This window comes from Crocodylus siamensis, chromosome 4 (genome assembly GCF_052110815.1).
Source record: "Crocodylus siamensis isolate JL-2025a chromosome 4, ASM5211081v1, whole genome shotgun sequence".
NCBI classification, from domain to species: Eukaryota; Metazoa; Chordata; order Crocodylia; family Crocodylidae; genus Crocodylus; species Crocodylus siamensis.
The window spans coordinates 146,018,969-146,037,700 of record NC_143398.1 but is presented as its reverse complement, the minus strand read 5'-3'; the positions used below and the strand labels follow the sequence as shown (position 1 = coordinate 146,037,700).

At 48.4% G+C, this 18,732-nt stretch overlaps 1 protein-coding gene across 1 annotated transcript; it reads left to right on the top strand.

Annotated features, from left to right (window-relative positions):
- Positions 1-27: 27 nt before the first annotated feature.
- On the top strand, positions 28-18,645 carry VAT1 (vesicle amine transport 1). Its single transcript, XM_090044073.1, has 6 exons — positions 28-515; positions 7,767-7,974; positions 8,520-8,690; positions 8,808-8,897; positions 10,011-10,252; positions 13,850-18,645. Exons 1-6 carry the CDS (start codon positions 123-125, stop codon positions 13,949-13,951), a joined length of 1,206 nt encoding a protein of 401 aa, XP_089900199.1. The 5' UTR covers positions 28-122; the 3' UTR covers positions 13,952-18,645.
- Positions 18,646-18,732: the final 87 nt, after the last annotated feature.

The following is an 18,732-nucleotide window of genomic DNA, read 5'->3' as shown; positions in this document are numbered from 1 at the left end:
CTTGCGCCCGGCCCCACCCCGGATCCCGCTCCGGGTTTTCCCGCAGTCCGCGGGCTCAGCCCAGCTGTGCGCATCTGTCCAGCCGCCGCTGCCCCGCGCCCCGCAGCCGTCGGCCCCGCGCCATGTCTGGGGAAGAGGCCGCCGCGGCGCCCCCGGCCGCCGCCGCCGAGCAGCAGCAGCAGCAGGAGCCGCCGCCGCCACCGGAGCAGCCGCCGCAGGAAGGCGGCGGGGACGCCCCGGCCCCGGCCCCGGCCCCGGCCCCGGAGCCGCAGCACCGCGCGCTGGTGCTGACGGGCTTCGGCGGCTATGAGAAGGTGAAGGTGCAGGCGCGGAAGGGCGCGCCCAGCCCGCGGCCCGGGGAGCTGGCGCTGCGCGTCCGCGCCTGCGGCCTCAACTTCGCCGACCTGCTGGCGCGGCAGGGGCTGTACGACCGCCTGCCGCCGCCGCCCGTCTGCCCCGGCATGGAGTGCGCCGGCACCGTGCTGGCGCTGGGCGACGGCGTCTCCGACCGACAGGTGAGCCCCGTCCCGGCCGGGGCCGCCGCCCTGCGGCCGCGAGACAATGGGCCGCGCTGCGCATGCGGCCGGGGGGCTCAGCAGCCGCGCCCCGCCCAGGCCAGGCCCGCGGGCCGAGCGGCGGGGTCCGGCACGTGCCGCCTGGGCCGGGGGGAGGGGCGGGCGCGAGCGGGAGGGCGCGGTGCCGTTGCCCGCACTGCAGCAGCGGCCGCAGCAGCGCCCCCTCGGGCGGCCTCCCCGCAGGGAGCAGCCCCCGCGCGTGGGTGGCCGCGGGCGCGCTCGGCCCTGGCAGGCGCGGGCTGCACACGCCCCGCACCGGGGCGGGGGGCGGTCCCTCCGCTAGGACAGCTTCACGACAACGGTTCTCGGCCTGGCGCTCCTGCCTGCCTTGACACCTTTCCCCGGGTGTCTTGCAGTGCTGGCGCTGCTCCCTGCCAGGAGGATCCTCAGGGTACGCCCCGAGGCTTCACGCAGCTGCGGCCTTCCAGAGCTCCTTGCAGTGGGAACAGCAGCTCAATTTTTTCTGTAGGCAAAAAAAAAAAGTGGAAACTAGGAGCTGGCCTCTTCCAGGGCTGCCTTGAGTCTAAAAAGGTTGAAGCTCCCTGACTTGAAAATATCCAGGATTTGGATTTCAGCAGGGTGTGCACCTGTGTGTGGAGACTCTCCCTCCTCCCGTCAGACAAAAGGGTCTTAAAAATGCAAGAGGTCAGGCCTAGAAATGCTTGTGACCAGCTTGCTCTTCCCAGCTGTTGGAGCCGGCCAGTGTGTGACAAAGGGTGTGTTAAACGTTCCTGCTGACATGGATTTGGGAAGCCAGCTGAATTGTCTTTTATAGGCGGAGTTCACTGTTGAACATTGCTTGAGCTCTTCAGCTTCAATAAAACAAAAGAGTGTATTAATTGTAAGTGATTTCTTTAACTTCTGCCTTTTTCTCCTCTGCTGTACTTGGCTGCAGTTTACTCATTGCTACAAGACACTAGAAATCGATGACTGCTTTGATGCAGGTGTGCCAGCAAGGGAAGTCACTCAGTGGCAGGTGCAAAATGGTCAAATTCAAGTTGGCAAAACAGTTCATCACAAATTTGTGTGTGTGTGTGTGTGTGATTGTAATGGCTGCATTGAAGCTTTGGTGTTTCTTTACTTGGTGCTCTGTGGCTGCTTCTGAGTGCAGCATGACACACGGTAAAGCAAAAGATACACTCAGGTCATCTTTCTGAACTGTAGGGATCTATTTCAGATAATTTTGAGAGATGCATGCTCCATATGCACAGCTACATAGACACATGATGTAGCTTGGTTTACAAGGAAGGGCAACAAGGTTGGGCAAGGTTTGGGATCATTGCAGCTGTTGGAAATGGCAATTTCCACAGAAATCATAACTGGTTTTTAAGCTACCTAAATGAGCATTGTTCTGGGAAGATGCAGTGGCTTTCAAACTACATGGGCGCTTCTGTTTGAGTCCTTACCTTTTAGTGCCGCATTCTTGCTGCTGGTCCTCAGTTCCTGCAGTGACACGCAGAACTGTGCAGTGGTCATTTTGTAGGATTAACTGCTTCTGTGTTGTATCCCTTCATCCTTTGTCTAGCAAGAGTGCAACCTCTTCAAGGCAGGGACTATCTCAGAGTGAATGAGCATGTGTGTTTAGCAGCTGTGCTCTAGTCCCTGGGGCTTGTAAGTGTTAATGCAGTATGTATGGGAGTATAAATTGCCCTAAAGCAGTTTTAATACCTATTTAATTTTAACCTTTTCTTAATGATCTGTCTTGATTATTCATATTAAAGAACTTCAATCCTTTGCCAGACAATAGCATTAGAACTATTGCTGCCCATTTTCATGACTTCTTATAGGAGTTAGGGATACAGCCCCAGGATCAAATCTTCCTAGACTTTAAAATGCTGGAGGCTGCAAGTAAGAGAGGAGCAGTGTTGTGGGGGGAAACCCTGGTTCATACCCAGTTCATTCTCCCTTTCAGCACCCACACTCTGCCACTGAGAAACAGGATGCTGGGCAGGATGAACTTATGGTCTGACCCAGTAAATAGCAGTTCTTATGTTCTCCAAGTATTTAAATGGATGTTCACTGTCTGATAGCCCAGCCCTGGGGTGTTGCAAGTGTATTTAGTTTTTAATGCTGAGAGCTCTCATCTTGCACAAACTAACTGGACTGTTTCTACAACAACAGGCTTGAAATTCTTTTCTGGTTATGAGAGAAGAGAATATAATTCATGCCATTCTAGTGGGGGACTTTCATTCCGATGCGGTTGTTGCTACGGGTGCGCTGATAGAGACCTTTTGGGGCTGATACAGATTAGCCGATTTTTTTTTTTTTTTTAAGGAGGCATATCAGCCGATACTGATCTGATTTCCGAATACAGCTGCATGCAGCTGGTAAGTCTGTTGTGGTGAAAGGGGAAGTGGGGAGGGAAGGAGGGGGGGGGCAGAGCAAGGCCCCTGCAGTGAGGGAAGGAGTGAGGCTGGGGCTGAAGTAGGGTGTGGAACAGAGCCACGGCTCATCTGGAGGGTGCTGGGAGCGGGAGGAGGGCAGCTCACTGCCACGTGCACCCTGGGGGGGCCCGCATGCCCTGGATCTGTGCAGGTGGGCTGCAGCTGTGGGCTGGGGCTGGCACCAGGGCAGTGTCAGACTGGGATGGGGCTATGGGGATACCTGTAGTCACCCTATAGCCCCCCTCCCAGTGCTGCTGTCAACTGCCCCATGCTGTCCTGGACAAGCAGTGGCAGGAGTCTCCAGGTGATTGGACGAGCTGCCAAATGAGCTGTGTGCAGTGGTGGGAGCCTCCCCCACCCCCTTCCTGCACCTCACAGACAAGTCACAGCTCCGTTCCATGCCTACCCCAGTCCCACACCCTTCGTGCTGCGGGGGGCCTTGATCTGCTCCCCACACCCCTCCCTTCCACCACAGACTTACCAGCTGCACACAGCTCTCCATGCTGCCGGCTGTGCTTTTCACTGCCTACGTGCCCTGCTGTGGTTGCGCGCATGTGTGGGCCACTTATCGGCCACATCAGGCCATTTTTTGATACAGACGATTTTCTTTATATTGGTGCCAATCCAATATCAGGCCAATGTATCGGTGCACCTCTAGTTACTGCTCTCCTTGCTGGTACACACCATTGTGTTAGTAACTCATGTAGAGCTGGTGAAATGTGTATGTAGAGCTTGATGCACCACAACTGCTGAGGAAGGATTGTCAGCTAAGCAGGTTACTGTAGCAGAATATATTGGTTTTGCATCCTAGAAATGCTTGGAAATAAAGTATTACTTCAAATAATGTCTGGCACATCTCTGGGGTACTTTAAGTGCTCAGTTCTCTTAGTTAATAACAGTACAAAAAAAAAAAAATTAAAGTCTTGTAAGGCTGAGGCAGTATGGATGTCCCAGCAGAAGGAGTCCTTACACACAGGAACAAAGATGTTGAGAACTGTACGATATACATTAAAATTGCTTATACATGTTGGAGATGGGTTTTGTGCCGAAGGACAAGGATGCAGATCATTAGTAACACTTTTTTCCTGCCATTGCAGCCAAATAAATACAGGATTTCCTGTCAGCAGAGGAAGATTGTGTTTTCTTTTAGTATGAAAGATGCAGAGCCTAGGGGCAGTGGATGCTTCGGGAACAAGCAGTTCCAGTGAGATCCATTTAAAACGTGGTTCAAGCACCCTTAAGCATTCAGAGGGGAGGCTATTGATTGCTTATTAGAAATGTCCAGTACACCTTATTTTAAAGGGAGAATCTCTTCAGGAACCTGGTGATTGGGAGATCAGCTGATGAGGCCCTGTTTCTAAAAGCAGCAAAGCTGTTAGCCTGCATGAACAGGAAATAGCATTAAAAATGTTTTAGCTGGCCTGGTTCTACCGTATGAAAGAGTTTTGCAATAGTTGAAAATCCTAGAGTCAAATGAGAGTTTTTTGCTGGGCAGATGGAGTCTTTGGGGATATGATATCAGATAAAACCTGGCAGGGTTGTCGTGTGTTGTCCCGTGTCCCCCCCACCCCAAATCAAAGCACTCTTTCTGAAGGCTCTTTGTAACCACATTAAGTGTGTAAGGAAACTAGAGGAGACATTCTGGATGCTGTTTGCCAGCTCTCTGCTAGACAAGGTGCTAAAGGAATTATAACCGTTTAGTCCCTCTGTCTTGTTTAAGGCAGTACTACATGATTTCTGGCATTACCCTGTTGATTGCTGTTATTTTTTGAAGTTTGTGGGACTGAAATGTTCCCTTTGTTCTATTAAGTTTGCTAAAGCTTTGGTAGGACACATGAGAAGGATTCCCTGTTTATGTCGTCTCCTCCCCCCGGCAAAAACATTTTGGTTTGCTCAAGTGTAAATGCCAAACCTACACAGCTATGAGGCTTTCCACTGCCTTAGCTCTGCACTTCCCTGCTGGCTGATGCATTACTACTTGGTATTGTGCTGCTGTCCCTCCCTTTGCACTTTAAAAAGATGCTTCTTGGCTGAGAGGATGAGTAGTTCAAAGAGGATGCTGAAGTCTGGGTGTGAGTCTTTGGGTTTCATGTATATTGAAGTAAACGGAAATTTGGAAGAGGTACACATTTGCACTTCTTTGGGGGCATAAGAATTCTCATCTTGCACTCTTCCGAACTTATGAGTGAGGTCAAGAAATGAGGTGAGAGCACTGACTTCCTAGTCTCCAGCTGTTCAGAGGACAGTTAGATTTTGCTTTCTCTTTATTCAGAGCATCTCCTGTGGAGAACTCTCTCTTGGCTTTACTATACCAATTGCTTCTTAATGCAACTGCTGCACACTTAGGAAACTCTTTTCACTTAGCTTCCATGTGAAAAGACTCCTCATGCCTGCATCTGTGAGCCTTCATTGGTAAAGTTCAGGTTCTCATAGCAGACAGAAATGTGCAGGTTGTAGAACTTGTTTAGTTCATGCAATTGCTATTCCACTTGGTTTAAGTGAATGTTGTCGTGCCCCTACCCCTCCCTTGCTGGCCGGTCAGGGAGCCAGGCTGGTTTTGCCTTTGTCTTCCAGCCCCGATGTAAACTCTCTGAGGTCTGTTTCACCTGTAGCTACTTCTTGCTGTGATCCCATGGACTTCATGGATGAAGTAGGGTCAGACCACTTAATAAGCTTGGGAAACTTCTCTCCTATTGCAGTATTCTTAACCGTTGTCTCACCTGGGGCTCTTTTCAACAGCAAAAGTTCAAAGGGAAGGCCTGTAGTATGCGAGAAAATCAGTTGTGGGCAGGCTTCTCTGCTGATCAAAAACTCTTCCGAAAGAGGAGAAACCAATGCAAGCTGCCCTCCCTCTGGTAAGCTAACTAGTGTTATAAGCATCCTGCATCTCCTCCCACTGCAGAGTTCGGAGGAGTTGAGTTACTTCCCCAAAACCTTACAGCGGAAAACATCTGAGGCATCAAATCTGGAACTGTTCGTACAGTTACTGTTTAAAGGACAATCCTTGAGTAGGAGAAATTGATTTTCAACTCCTGCTCCCTGGATTGAGGCTCTTTCCCTGCTTGGCTTCCTCTAGCCACAGTTTGGGATGTAGTGTGGGCTCCGGTGACTAACTCCTTATCCTTTCCTTTGGATAAGGATGATTGTACCTCAGGCAGGGGTTTAAACTAGGTGACCTTTGGAGTCTCTTTCAGCCCACCTGGGTAGCAGTGGCAGTGGTAGCAGGTTCTGGCTGGACCTGCTGCTGCTGCATGGCTGGGCTGGGGTTGGAGCAACCATATGATCCCGTACCCTGGACTGTAGTGGGGCCAGAGCTAGAGGTTAAGCAGCTGGTAGTGGGGAGGTGGGAAGGAGATAGGTGCTAGGGGAGCACTGTGGGGAGGCAGGCCAGAGGGGTCGGGCTGCTTGGCTTCTCTACCTCCTGCCACTGCTTTCCCTGCTGCAGTGGAGGGGGGTGGGATTTAAGATATTTTCCATGGTATAGAATTATTGGAGGTTTATAACAACTTAAAAATTTTTTTTATCCATGTACAGAATCTAATTATTGGGGGATTGTCTTAAATTCACCTGTCTTGGATTCTGAAAAACACAGCAGTCTTGGTACTTTATTGACAGTGTCCTGCAGTCATGTTCCATAGCTCTGAGCCTTTTGCTAACAGCTTTGAGGCAGTGTTGGCTTTATAGACCTCCTCAAGGGCCATGTACCAGCTGGACAGAGATGCAGATCATGTGCAAAGCAGATGATTGTGGTGAACAAGAGTGCTGTTTTTTTCAGTTGCGCAAGATTTATCTAAAGGCAGGTTCTGGCCTGATGAGATGGCTTCCCTAAGAGGCTTGTACAAATTCAGCCCCTCTGCTCTGAGAGTTCACATAACTTCTGCAATGCATTTTAGAAGCAGATTGCCTGGGGAGTGTTAACCAGTCCAGCTGACTCTCTCTTCAGTGATCGTTAAGCCCCAAGTGAAACTTGTCATGGTTCACTTAGAAAAGCCTGATACATAGCTTAACCTAAGCTCAGGGGCTGTGTTGGAAGATTTCTGTTTTTATCTTGTCGGAGGGAGAAGAATGCTGGATATCCTGTTATGGTTTGAGAACTAGTGTTCTTGGTCTCCTACAGAACAAGGTCCAGTCCCTGCCCTAAAGAACTTGCAGGTGATGTACACACAGCTTCCCAGAGAGACTGGTCAGAAAATCTGTAGGGAGTCTGTGAGACAGTATTCTGATAAAGTAGAAAGCATAGCATCCTTCACTCAAATGCCCTGTGGCATCTTTTGTAACTGTGATGAGTGGAATGATCTTGCCTTTGGTTTTGTGTGTTTAATCTACCAGATCTCCCAGTCCTGAAACACCAAAGCCTTGGCTAGGCAAGGCATCTGTTAAAGGTTGTCTTGTAGCAAAGCAGATGTCCAGGGCCTAGAGGCATTCAAGGACTGCGTCATGGTCACTCATGGGGAATGCTGTTTTGTGCATGGTAGGGATTGAGTTTGGGGATTTTGAAGATGGCACGTTGGAAGCAAACTCTAGAAGATTGTATCTAGTGCATTGCCCAAAACCTGGCCTACATAGTAAGTGCAAGGGAATATTGTATATTAGTTCTGTGGTGCAGAAGAATCCACAACTTTCCCAGCCAGAAGCCAAGAAGCTGTCCATTAAAGGCATATTCTGCAAGTAAAGTTGCATGTGTGCTTGGTGCACTAATAAATGCACTTAGGTGGCAGCAGCCAGGGGCACAGAAGATGTTGTGTGTCCCCTTTTTTCTGCCAGTCTGGTGTGTGTCACTGACTCACTTGGTATCTTTTGCTTTTAGGTTGGTGATAAGGTGATGGTGCTGGCCAGGGCAGGGCTCTGGCAGGAAGTAGTGACTGTACCTGCCAATCAAACTTTCCTGATGCCCGAGGGAATGAGCTTTGAGGAAGCAGCTGCCTTTCTAGTCAACTACATCACTGCGTATATGATCCTCTTTGACTTTGGGAACCTGAGACCCAACCAGAGTGTCCTCATCCACATGGCTGCAGGTAAAGTGCTTCTCAGCAAGCTCCTGTGGTGTGTGGTATTCAGTGTCTTGGTAAGCTGATTTTTGGAATGGCCAGTAAAACTATGGGGGAAAGGGGGAGTGGCAGAAGTGGCGGGGGTGTTTACAAATGGGGATGACAAGCTTCACATAAAGGCCTTGAAAGATCATTTATGTGGATGTGGGGGTCTGGCAAAATGTCCTACTGTGCCACCAGCAGGTGTTAACACCTGGTCTGATGTACAGCAGCAGTTGGATAATGCATGATGAAATTGGGCTGTAGGATGTCTGGCAACTCGAACCTGGGAAAGCAAAATAGCATTGGCTCCACCTGACCAGGGGTTTTCTCCTATTACTAGACTTTACTATTTAACATGGTGAGACACATGCAAGTCCTTCACTCCTGGATGATATGGAAGTTGGGAGTAGGAGGAGGTGGAGGGGAAGGTATTGATTCATATGAGGACTGACTTGTATTTCCCAGTGCCTCAGATTTTCCTGATGGCTGATAACCAGCTCGAGCTAATTCCCTTGGGTTTGCTGTTTCAGGTGGTGTGGGAACAGCAGCCATTCAGCTCTGCAAGACAGTGGAGAATGTTACCATATTTGGCACTGCATCAGCCTCCAAGCACGACTCCCTCAGAGAGAGTGGAGTTACTCACCCAATTGATTACAGGACAATGGATTATGTGGAGGAGGTCCGAAAAATATCTCCAAAAGGTAAAAAGCATGAGTTTAGGGAAGGCTGGCTGCAGTCTGTCACTTACTCCTGTTCTGTGCTTTTCTCACAAGAAATGGAGGGAACCTCTAACTAGTCCTTGTGCAAATTCTCTTCAGGTGTCGACATTGTCTTGGACCCTCTGGGAGGATCAGATACTTCCAAAGCATTTAACCTCCTGAAACCGATGGGCAAGCTCATAACCTATGGTAAGTTAGAGGCTGGCTTCTGCTGAACTGCTGATGGGTAAGGCCAGGTTTTCTGAAGGAGTGGGATCATGTAGTGGAGCAAGATGGTACAGGTCTGCAGGTGAATTTTGGTTTACCATAGGGCCTTGAAGCAAGAGAGCATCAAGGATATGCTTACCTCCTCTAGAGTTTCCTGTATCAGGAGTGCCTCATGTACTGCAAGTCTAGGTTCCTGGTAAGATCTAGGCAGCTCGCATATTGTTTCAACAGCTGTAGTCCTAGCTTCCTGTCCTGTCCTCATCACCAAGACACTGGATCACTTGCTTCATGCGTTGCCCTCCTTCCCTTTTGCAAAGATTGCTACCTCCCAGAAGGGAGGCATGCATGCAGGGTGAAGTAGAATGCATCTTATACAGGATCTGCAGCATTATTCAGCCTGTCTTTAATGTACAGCACTAATAGAGGCTTGCTTTTCTTCTGCAGGGTGTGTGGGTGATGAGGTTTGAAGCTACTAAATACTTATCTCTCCATTCCCCAGCAGTGAAACAGTGTGATTGTGTCCCCACAGACAAAGCAGTCTCACAGCCCCCAATGCAATATGCAGGAATCTTGCATTGATATGCATTCCAGCCCCTGGAATTGGCCTCTTGCTGTGCAGCCTGTCTAGTTCTGTTGGCAGAATTAACCATTGCAGTGAACCATGCTTGAAACCACTGTTTGGCTTCCTTTCTGCCAACATTGCTGGCTGTGATTTAATGTCTGCAGTACTTCTTGATCTCCATCAGACTCAAGCAGGCATGACACGTAGCTTTGCCTGCCTGAAGCTGCCACCAAAGGGCAAATAGCTTCAGTTTGATGCATCCTGTGTGAAGAGGGCTAGGCAACAGCTCTAATCGTGGCTTTGCACTTTAATCATCTGTGGGCCAAAGTGAGTGCCTTTTTTTTTTTTTTTTTGCTGTCTCCAGAACCCTGTTTGACACGCACTGATGCACAGTCACCCTCAGTTGTTGCTTGCTGTGCACATGGGTGCAGCAGTCAGTACTATCTGAGTTGTTAGCCCAGGTGTGACGCATACTTTGCACCGCATATTAGCGTTCTGTCAGCTCTCACTGTGATGGTACTCTTATCTTCTAGGGGTGGCAAACCTGCTCACTGGGCAGAGGAAGAACCTTATGGCCATGGCTAAAACCTGGTGGAACCAGTTCAGCATTAATGCCCTGCAGCTCCTACACCATAACAAGGCTGTGTGTGGTTACCACCTCGGCTACATGGATGAAGAATCTGACCTTATTGCTGGTGTTGTAGCCAAGCTGGTTAGCCTGTACAACCAGGGCAAAATCAAACCCAAAATAGACTCCGTGTGGCCCTTTGAGCAGGTGAGTAGTCTGGAACAGGCTTGTGCTGCACACACAACGGGGAGTTGCAGTCCGGTCTGCTTGTACTCAAAGCTAGGTTATGCAGAGCTGTGGTGTCCTTTGGGTTTTGTGATTATTACAGTAGAGAGCCCAAAAGATGACCTCCTATTGTGCAGGATGCTGTACCTAGCATATATAGCAGGGGTGGACAATTTTATTTGGGCTGGAGGACCACATAAGGAGTCTTGGTGAGTTGTTGAGGGCTGGGTGTGGAGGGGAGCAGGGAAATGCCAGCTGATCCTATCTAGTTGCTGCTGGGTGTCTGACAGTGCACTACTCTGCTGCAGCCAGGGCTGGGCAGACTCCTCCATTCCCATATGCTATGTCAAATACTGTAAGCACAATAGAGCTCTGGCCCACTGGGTGTTAGTGCAGTGCAGTTTAGCAGTTGCTGTTGCCCAAAAGACCTGGGACTCCCTTTCTGCTGTTGGCCTAAAAACAGGGTAAGAAGTGCAGCTGCAGCTCAGTTTTCTCCTGAAAGCTATGGCAGGGAAAAGAATCTATTTGTTTTCCCTCACTGTTCTCACATGTTCCTTACCCATCCTGCTGCTGACCCAGAGTTAGGGCTTAAATCAGTGCCCTGGAGACCAGAGGGAATTATCCCCCGTTTCACTGGAGGAATCCGTGTTCAGCAACGCAACAGGAATGTGATTATCCCACTAGCTTTCCTCTGCAGTGGGCAAAGAGCTGGCAGCAAAAGCCTTTTGGTGGTCATGAAGCTCTGGGGGCATGGCAAGACCTGAATGAGGAGAGTAAAGTAATACCTTTCCAAGCAGAGCTTTCCTGGTGATGGGGCAGGGGTGAATGCTGGAGCCTTCTAGGGGCTGAGTAACAGTTATGGTGTCTGTGACTGACTTCCTGGAGCACATCTGGACCTGCAGTTTGAGTGGGTTGGAATATTGCCTCCAACTGTGGTAGCATTGGAGAGCTTCATCCTCGGTGCCCCCATAACTTGCTGTGGGAGGCTTGCTGCTGTGCTGCAGGACTGCTAGAGTGGGAGCAGTGCAACCTCACTGCAGGAGTAGACAGCAGTCTTGTGGAGGAGAGGCTGACTTCACTGAGCAGCTGCTGGCTCTGAACACTCCTTGGTGTGCTTGGAGGGTGTGGAGCACAAGGTGTAACAGGCCGAACCCATAGTCTTGGTGTCACATAAATCCTCTGTGCAGGACATCTCTGAGGGACCAGTGTGCTTTTTGTGTCTCTCCCTCTGTGCCAAGTTTCTCCAAAGCTGGTACTGGGAATCCTTTGAAATCAGCAGCTTGGGTGGGGGATGATCTTTGTGTGCTGTAGTAGGAATGTTTTTTTCCAGTAGCATTCATCTGTCCATGGAAGACAAAGGTGGAGTAAGAAAGAAAAGCATAGCTGGGGGAGGGGTGGTTATGTGAAGAAGCTGCATACATTTGCTTTTGCTGTTCTGCATGAAGTTCTATAGCTGAGGTTCATGTAGGTCCTCATCCAGCTCTAGGCTGGGTGATGAGCTTTGGGAGAACTGAGATGGCTGTCGGTCTGCCGCAGCAAGTGCTGGTGGCAGGGAAGCTCTTCTGCAAGGACTTCAGTGTGGTCAACATACCTCTGCCTGAAATCAAGGTTTTTGAAGTTTTCTGGCTTCCAAGCCTGTGTCAAGTGCTGCTGCTGGGTAGAAGCCCCTTTATCAAGTCTGTTCCTGGAGGACATGCATGGTGGCTGGGGTGTAGCCAGCTGACTGCTTGGTGACTGAGACTCCTAGGTCTGTACAGGGAAAGCTGTCTGTTGGAGTTGGTGTCACTTGGTATGTTTTGCTGTGGTGGCTAAGCTGCTTTGCAGGGACCAGTGACACTTGCACATAGAACATGTAGTAATGCCCAAAAGTGAGACCAGCCATGAACCATAGCTGAGTACAGAACTCCTTTGGGTGGACTCTAATCCTTTACCCTAAGTACCAGTTTTGGGGTGAGCATGTCTACAAAAAAGGTCAAAATACAGTTGTTCTTCTTAGTGGGTCTCTGAGTAAGCCAGGCTCAAAGTACAAGTTTTGTAGAGGGGTTTTAAGAGTGCTGGGGGTGGCGTCTTTGACAACCAGGACCTCACTGCTCTGTCCCACGGGTACAGGAGTGAGTTTGCTGGGTTCATTAAGCAGAATACTAGGTTTTGGGGCATAGTACAGAGTGGCCTGTGGAGGAAGCAGCAGCCTTCTCTTGGCGATGCTAACTTGGAGCCCTTTAGCTATAGCCCAGTGCATTAACTCACTTATTGGAGATTGTCTATGAATCTCTACTCGCTGTTCTGCCCTTCAGTCATTGTTGGAATCCTAGGGCCTCTTCTGTGTTCACCAATGTGTTTGCTTTAGGGCTGGGTAGTTAGAGGAGTCATCCCTGCTACCTTCAGGCCTGACATAGTCCAAACATCATCTTTCCTGTCTACTTGTGGATGTTGCCTGGTCCCCATCCTAGGAGGGCTGGGAAGGGAGAAACTAAAGAGCCTGATTCACATGATGAGGCAGCTGTTGGCTTTGGTTTGAGAATTGTTCCGGTGGGGCTGTGGGGTACATCCCAAGGCTGCAGTGGGCTAGGCTGCTCAGACACAACTGCGTTTTCTCAAGGAAAAATTCTCCCCTTTAATTGCAGTCTATTTCACTTCTAGCAAGAAGCCCTGTTTGTATTGCAGCACTGATCTTCTGCTGGTTATTAGCTCATAACACAAAGGTGCTTTATTAGCTAAAGATGGCATCTATAATGACTTCAACAAACTGGATATTTGCTTGGTAATAAGAGTGTATAGGTTAGTGCAGGAGTGGGAAAAATTTAGCCTGTGGTCCCACGGACACCAGGTACACAGTGGGGTGAGAGAAGCCTGGCAGCCAGACTCTGCTTCCCAGAAACCCCTTTAGCGGTGGCTCACTCTACTCTGCTGCTGCTGCCAGTGTCTCCATTGCCAGACCCAACCTGGCTGCCTGGGCAACCCTGGCCCATCTGCCCTGCACCCGGTGCTGGATGGAGCAGGTGAGCTGGTGGGGTCTCTATGGAGACCAGCCCAGGACCCCTGCAGGTAGATTGCATTTAGCTAGGCAGATGGGATGGGGCCCTGGATGCATGGGGAGCAAAGGCTCTGGCTGGGCCCTGGCTCTGTGCTGTCACCACCTGGTGATCCCAGCTCTGCCTGTCTGTCCTGCATCCAGATGCTGCTTCCCCACATGCTCACAGTCTTCATGCAACAACCTTGGTACAGTTTGTTATGGCTTGTCCAGAAACCCCTCGTGGTGCTGTTGTAACCGATTGGAACAATACTGCGACATCCTTCAGCGTGATGTTCAGCGCACTCAGCTCTGGGCTGCATGCTCTTCGGAGGCAGCCTGGGGTGGCTGCCTTGGCTTGCACTATTCCATACCCCCTGGCCATGTATACACAAAATGTGCCACTCCACTGCATGGCTGCTCATTTATGCCTGGGTTAGAAGGGGGCCAGGAAGTGCTATTGACATGCAGCTGTGCTCGATTAGAGGGACTGGAGAAAAAGGTGGTTGTGTCTTCTTCAAAGTCAAGTTTGGGTCTCTACATGCTGTCTGTCCCCCCTTTATCCGTAGGTGGCAGATGCCATGAGGCAGATGCAGGAGAAGAAGAATATTGGGAAAGTTGTCCTAGTTCCTGAAGTGCTGAAGGAGGAATCCAAGAAAGAAGAAAACTAAAACCAAGAGGCCTGTCTGCAGGTTGTGAACTTGTGGTTTAACTCCCTGGCCCTCCTGGGACCTGGGAATGGACAGATCAGTTGCTGCCATCTTCACCATTTAGTCTTGAACTGTGTGCACCTGTCATTGCCAACCTCTCCCCAAGTGTGACAGTAATATTAGAGCCCATGTCCCTCCCCAGCCTTCTGCTTGAATGCCTGCTCTCACCTGCAGTTTCTGATTGTTATTTTCTTTCCCAAATTCCAGACAAAATCATTTCCCTTTGGCAATACCTCTCTGGCCTCCAGGCAGTCGGTGACTAACGGTTGCATAGTATGTCACTGTAAAGTGTAAATGCAAATTGTTATAGCAACCATTGACTGTCTCCATAGAAACTGAGCCCTTGCTGGAGCTTTTACCCTGCTGCCTCCAAGAGGCATGTTTGACTGATGAATGTGCCAAATTGTAGATGCTTTTTAATGAAATTGCTAGAGAAAAATTGCCTCAGCTCTTGCATTATTCTAACACTGGTTATTTCTTTAGTTACACTTGCCATGAGACACTTGCCTCCCTTTGTCCCCTTTTTCCTAGGCCTTTAAAGCTAGTGATTTAAAAGACGCATCAGGCTGTTTTGCTAAAAGGCCTAGCATCTCCATTCTGGTCACACTAGTTTAATTTGCAGCTCCTTCTCTTTGCAGGCTGCCTGTAACCTGAGGAGAAGTTGGCCTGGTGCTTCGTGAATACTAAAGAGACATTGCGGTTAAACCATTTGATCATGTCCATTTTCTGATCCCAACAGTTAGGGAAGGTCTAAACCAATTCTATGCTAAAATCTGGGTTTGGAGACCATAAGGACTCAACTGTGTCTCAGAAATGACTGGAACAATTCATGTTGGCTCTGTGTGCTTTATTAATGTTGGACTCTGAATTGATAACCTTCAGGCTAAGTTTCACCCTTGTGTTTTGTAATTGCCAAGGGCTGCAGTGTGAAAACAAATGTCTGCAAGATGAGGCAAAATAAGCCTCTGTTTACCCTTGCTTCTGTTTTGTGTGTGCTGCATGCTGGTGGGAGGGGGACATGGTTGCCCTGGAAGTGAGCAAACCAACAGAAACCAATAACCTATCGTGCCAGAAACGTGGGGCTGGTGCTCTGCGCACTGGTTCATCTCCAGAGCCAGTGTACTTGTTGAACAAGCTGTACAGTGTTGACAGTTGACTGTCTAGGTTCAGATCTCAAAACTGCTTGCCCAGGGACTCTTCCTTAATTAATCCTGGCTTTTGGCTTGTGCTTACCCATCCATTTTGAATTGGCTCCTCAGATCTCCATTAGTCTCAGACCAGCCCCTAAATCTTTCCTTTTCCAACATCTGGACTTCATGGAAGGATAGTGCTGAAGTGTGTCTTGCCCACTCAAACGATAAAGTGCCAGTCCTTTTCAGGGTACTCGTAGCACTTAGACTTTGGAAGCTGTGCGGGATGTCTCTTTCCTCAGGATGAAACCACAGGATTCCACACCCGAGCATGCAGAGACCCCTGAATGTAGGGACAGTTCAGTCTGTGAGCATTTAGCAGAAGCTTGGCCCTGTACATTGTGCTCTGGCTAGTGCTGCGTTCAGCGCTGTGCTGGTCCTCCTGCCTCAGTCACTCTGTTGCCAGCACTTAGTGCTTGTGTTGCTGTTTGCACTTGCTTTAGCAGTTTGGTTTTTGTCTTAGTTGGTTGTGGATGTGCAGGAGTTCAGGCTTTGTGTGTATTTTGGATCTGACAAGGACAATGTGAAGCAACAAAAAATATCCCACCCTAAGGAGCTCTGGAGTTCAACATCTAGACACAGGGACTTATTGCTTAGAGTCCCAGTTAGCTGAACTGCTCAAAAAGGATGGTATGGCAGAAGCAAACTGCAGCTCTTTCTTAAAAAAAGAAAGGATTCCTCCATCAGAGATTTTTTGGGTCTAGCAGCAGCACAAGGATTGTATTGTGCAAGTAACAAAGGGACTTCTTCTGTCAGCTACATGCTCCTCAGGATGATAGTGGTGGTTCACAACACATTGGTCTTTGCAGCTCTTATTTTGCATGCCTAAATTCAGCTCCCAGCTCTGTTGGCTTCTAGGGCTGCTTTAGGACCCAGAAGGATTTGCTCTGGTTAAATGGTTTCAAGTATTAAATAGTGCATTCTGGTTGGAACCTCTAAAAAGAGAACTATTTGGGGCTCAGCCTGGCTCCTGTTTCATTCCTTGTGCTCTGGATTTGTGCCTGCTCAGTGGGTGTGATGTAATGGAATTTGCAAGCACAATTTCCACCCTCTTCCCCCCCAACCATTCATTAATCTAAACTCTTCCTGCTGCATTTTCCCAGCTGATCAGTTTAATTTTTCCCTTTTGTCGCATGCAGTTTTTTACCGTACCCTTCTGAAACTATATTCGAACAGTTGTTAGTTGTAAAAAAAAGGAAGGCTCACACTTGCTCCAGCATCCTGGCTCCTGAGACAAAGGTAGTTGGTCCAAGCTGCACACTGAGCTGCAAAGCTTCAGGTTCTCCACGTTTGTTCTTTAAAAGGGGAAAACTTTCAACCTCTTTTTTTTTTTTTTTTCTATAATAAGTTTTCATTTTTGGGGGCTCTACCCTAGCAACAAAGAGCACACCCCGTGCCTTACTCCGGATGGCCTCTGAGGTGGCACTGAAAGGCTTTTGTAGTTTAGTCCCTCTTTTCTGATACCACGTGAAGGAAGAAAATGGGAATCTGATATCTTCCTGTACAACAACTGATGTATGCTGCATCATGACACACCACAGAAAACAGTATATCAGTGCCTTTTCTAGACAACTTATAAGGACTAGCAAGTCACTGATGCCTTTGCCATATAGGCCTCTCAAAATATTGCCAAAAATCTATTATGATTCATCATAGCTATGTTTTATGGTATACAAGTGACATGGTTCTATTTACTCTCTGACCCAACGCTCCTTGTATGTGTGTTACAGAACTGTACAGATTTCTGGAGGTTTGTGCTCCTACAATCCAGCAGAGTTTAGCATAATCAGATGCCTCACTCCAAATTGTCTGCCTCTGGCCAAAGGTGACATTGGCCTGCTTGTGCATGTTGGTGTAGTAGATTTCCAAAGTTCATCCTGCTAATAAGGTATTGCTAGCAGTAAGATCTCCTGGGGTGGAGGGCAGAAGGGTGCTTGCCACCACTATAGTGGCTCTCTGGAAACTATCAGGGCTTTCTTGATTTTTAATGTAGTTGCTAGTGACTTTTTCTACTTATAAACGTCTGAAGCCCTTTTTACAGTGCGATTTCTGAATACTTCTGAGTGGATAAGGTATTTTGTGATAGAGTTTAGCACTGATTGTTTACTGCCCCTCAGTAGCTACAGTATTTTCTACAGAAAACTAAGATTAAATCTAACTTTGCTCTACACTGCCTCACTGACTAATGCTCTTAGATTTTATAGTAGACTTACTTAGTCTTGAGTTTTATGGAAAAATATTCTATGGGCCAATAAGTATAAAATCCACTTTAAACCAACCTTGTTAACAGTGTCTTAACTTGCTAAAGTTAACAGCAGGTTGTTACATCAAGGACCAAAGCAAAACATCATTCCGTTCCAAAGTGTTGGATTAGAATGAAGCTTGCTTAATGGTTCAGGGCAAACTTGTACCATCTAGCAAAGAGATGATCACTATGTTTCCTCTTAAATTGTGTCACTTCAGAATAGCAGCAATGCCAATTTTTAATGTTTGTTTTTTTGTTTTTTCTAATTGATCACTTGTGCCATACGGAGGAGAATGACTGTGAGGAGTGAAAGGTCTGAGCAGGGGAGCTGTACAAGCACTGGTTAAATCTTCCCTGCTCCCTCCACTCTGCCCTGCTGTAGCTTAGGGTGTGTGCTGCATGTGGTGTATGTTAAGTTGCTAAATCCAATGGTAATTCTCTAATTGTGTGACCAGAACATCACTGCTCTGTCTGAAACCAAAACTGCCAGTCTGGGACGGTAACCTTAGACGCACGTTGACTTTCTTTGCCATCACCAGGCAGCTTTAAACAAGTTTTTTGCTGCTTAATTTCTTTATACCGATCATTCATATTCCATGGGGGAGAAGGGAGCAGAAAAAAGCCACTTTTGACTTGCACAGAGACCTGTAGCCACAGCTAAGAAAGAGGATGCTTTTGAGATGGGGTACGGGCTTTTCAGATACAAGGGAGAAGAGTTTAGCTGCATATTTAGTTCAGACCTGCTGTCTGAAGTAGTAAGAGACCAGTGAGGGGCAAAAAGTGTTGTGGGCATTAGGCTTTAATGCAATGAACTGGCCTGCCTGCAGCTCCTGTCATAGGTGTGAAACCACTACTGTTGCTAAATGGAGTCTTTGGTGCCCAAAGCACTGGTGATGGCAAAGGGTGACTGGCAGATTAGCATATGAGCACGGTAAGATGTTACACTTTTTGGCCTCTAATGACACATGGTGTGGTCTGTGCCGTTCAAGTCCTGTTGATCTGCGGATATGTGATACGAGTGGCTCTCGTCCTACAGACACTTCAAAGTCTCTCTTTGGTGTTTTGAAAAACTATATTCCGCTTTGTGCGTGTAACCAAGTTGAACAGAAAGCGATTTGTGCCAATGCTGTTCACATGACTACAACATGTAATGCTCCTCTGCCTAATGTTACCATATGCCTTATGTGTTTCAAATGTTAATTAAAAGCATAACAAAATCCTCCCAGGCCTGCTGCTGTCATTTGGTAAAAATGTTTTATGCTAAAGATCTTTAAAATACATGCTTGGGACCCCAGCCAGCCTCTATT

Coding starts and splice junctions, on each gene's coding strand:
- VAT1 (XM_090044073.1), top strand. CDS start 123: ATGTCTGGGGAAGAGGCCGCCGCGGCGCCCCCGGCCGCCGCCGCCGAG. Junction 516..7,766: donor ACGGCGTCTCCGACCGACAG/GTGAGCCCCGTC, acceptor TTTTGCTTTTAG/GTTGGTGATAAGGTGATGGT. Junction 7,975..8,519: donor CCTCATCCACATGGCTGCAG/GTAAAGTGCTTC, acceptor TTGCTGTTTCAG/GTGGTGTGGGAACAGCAGCC.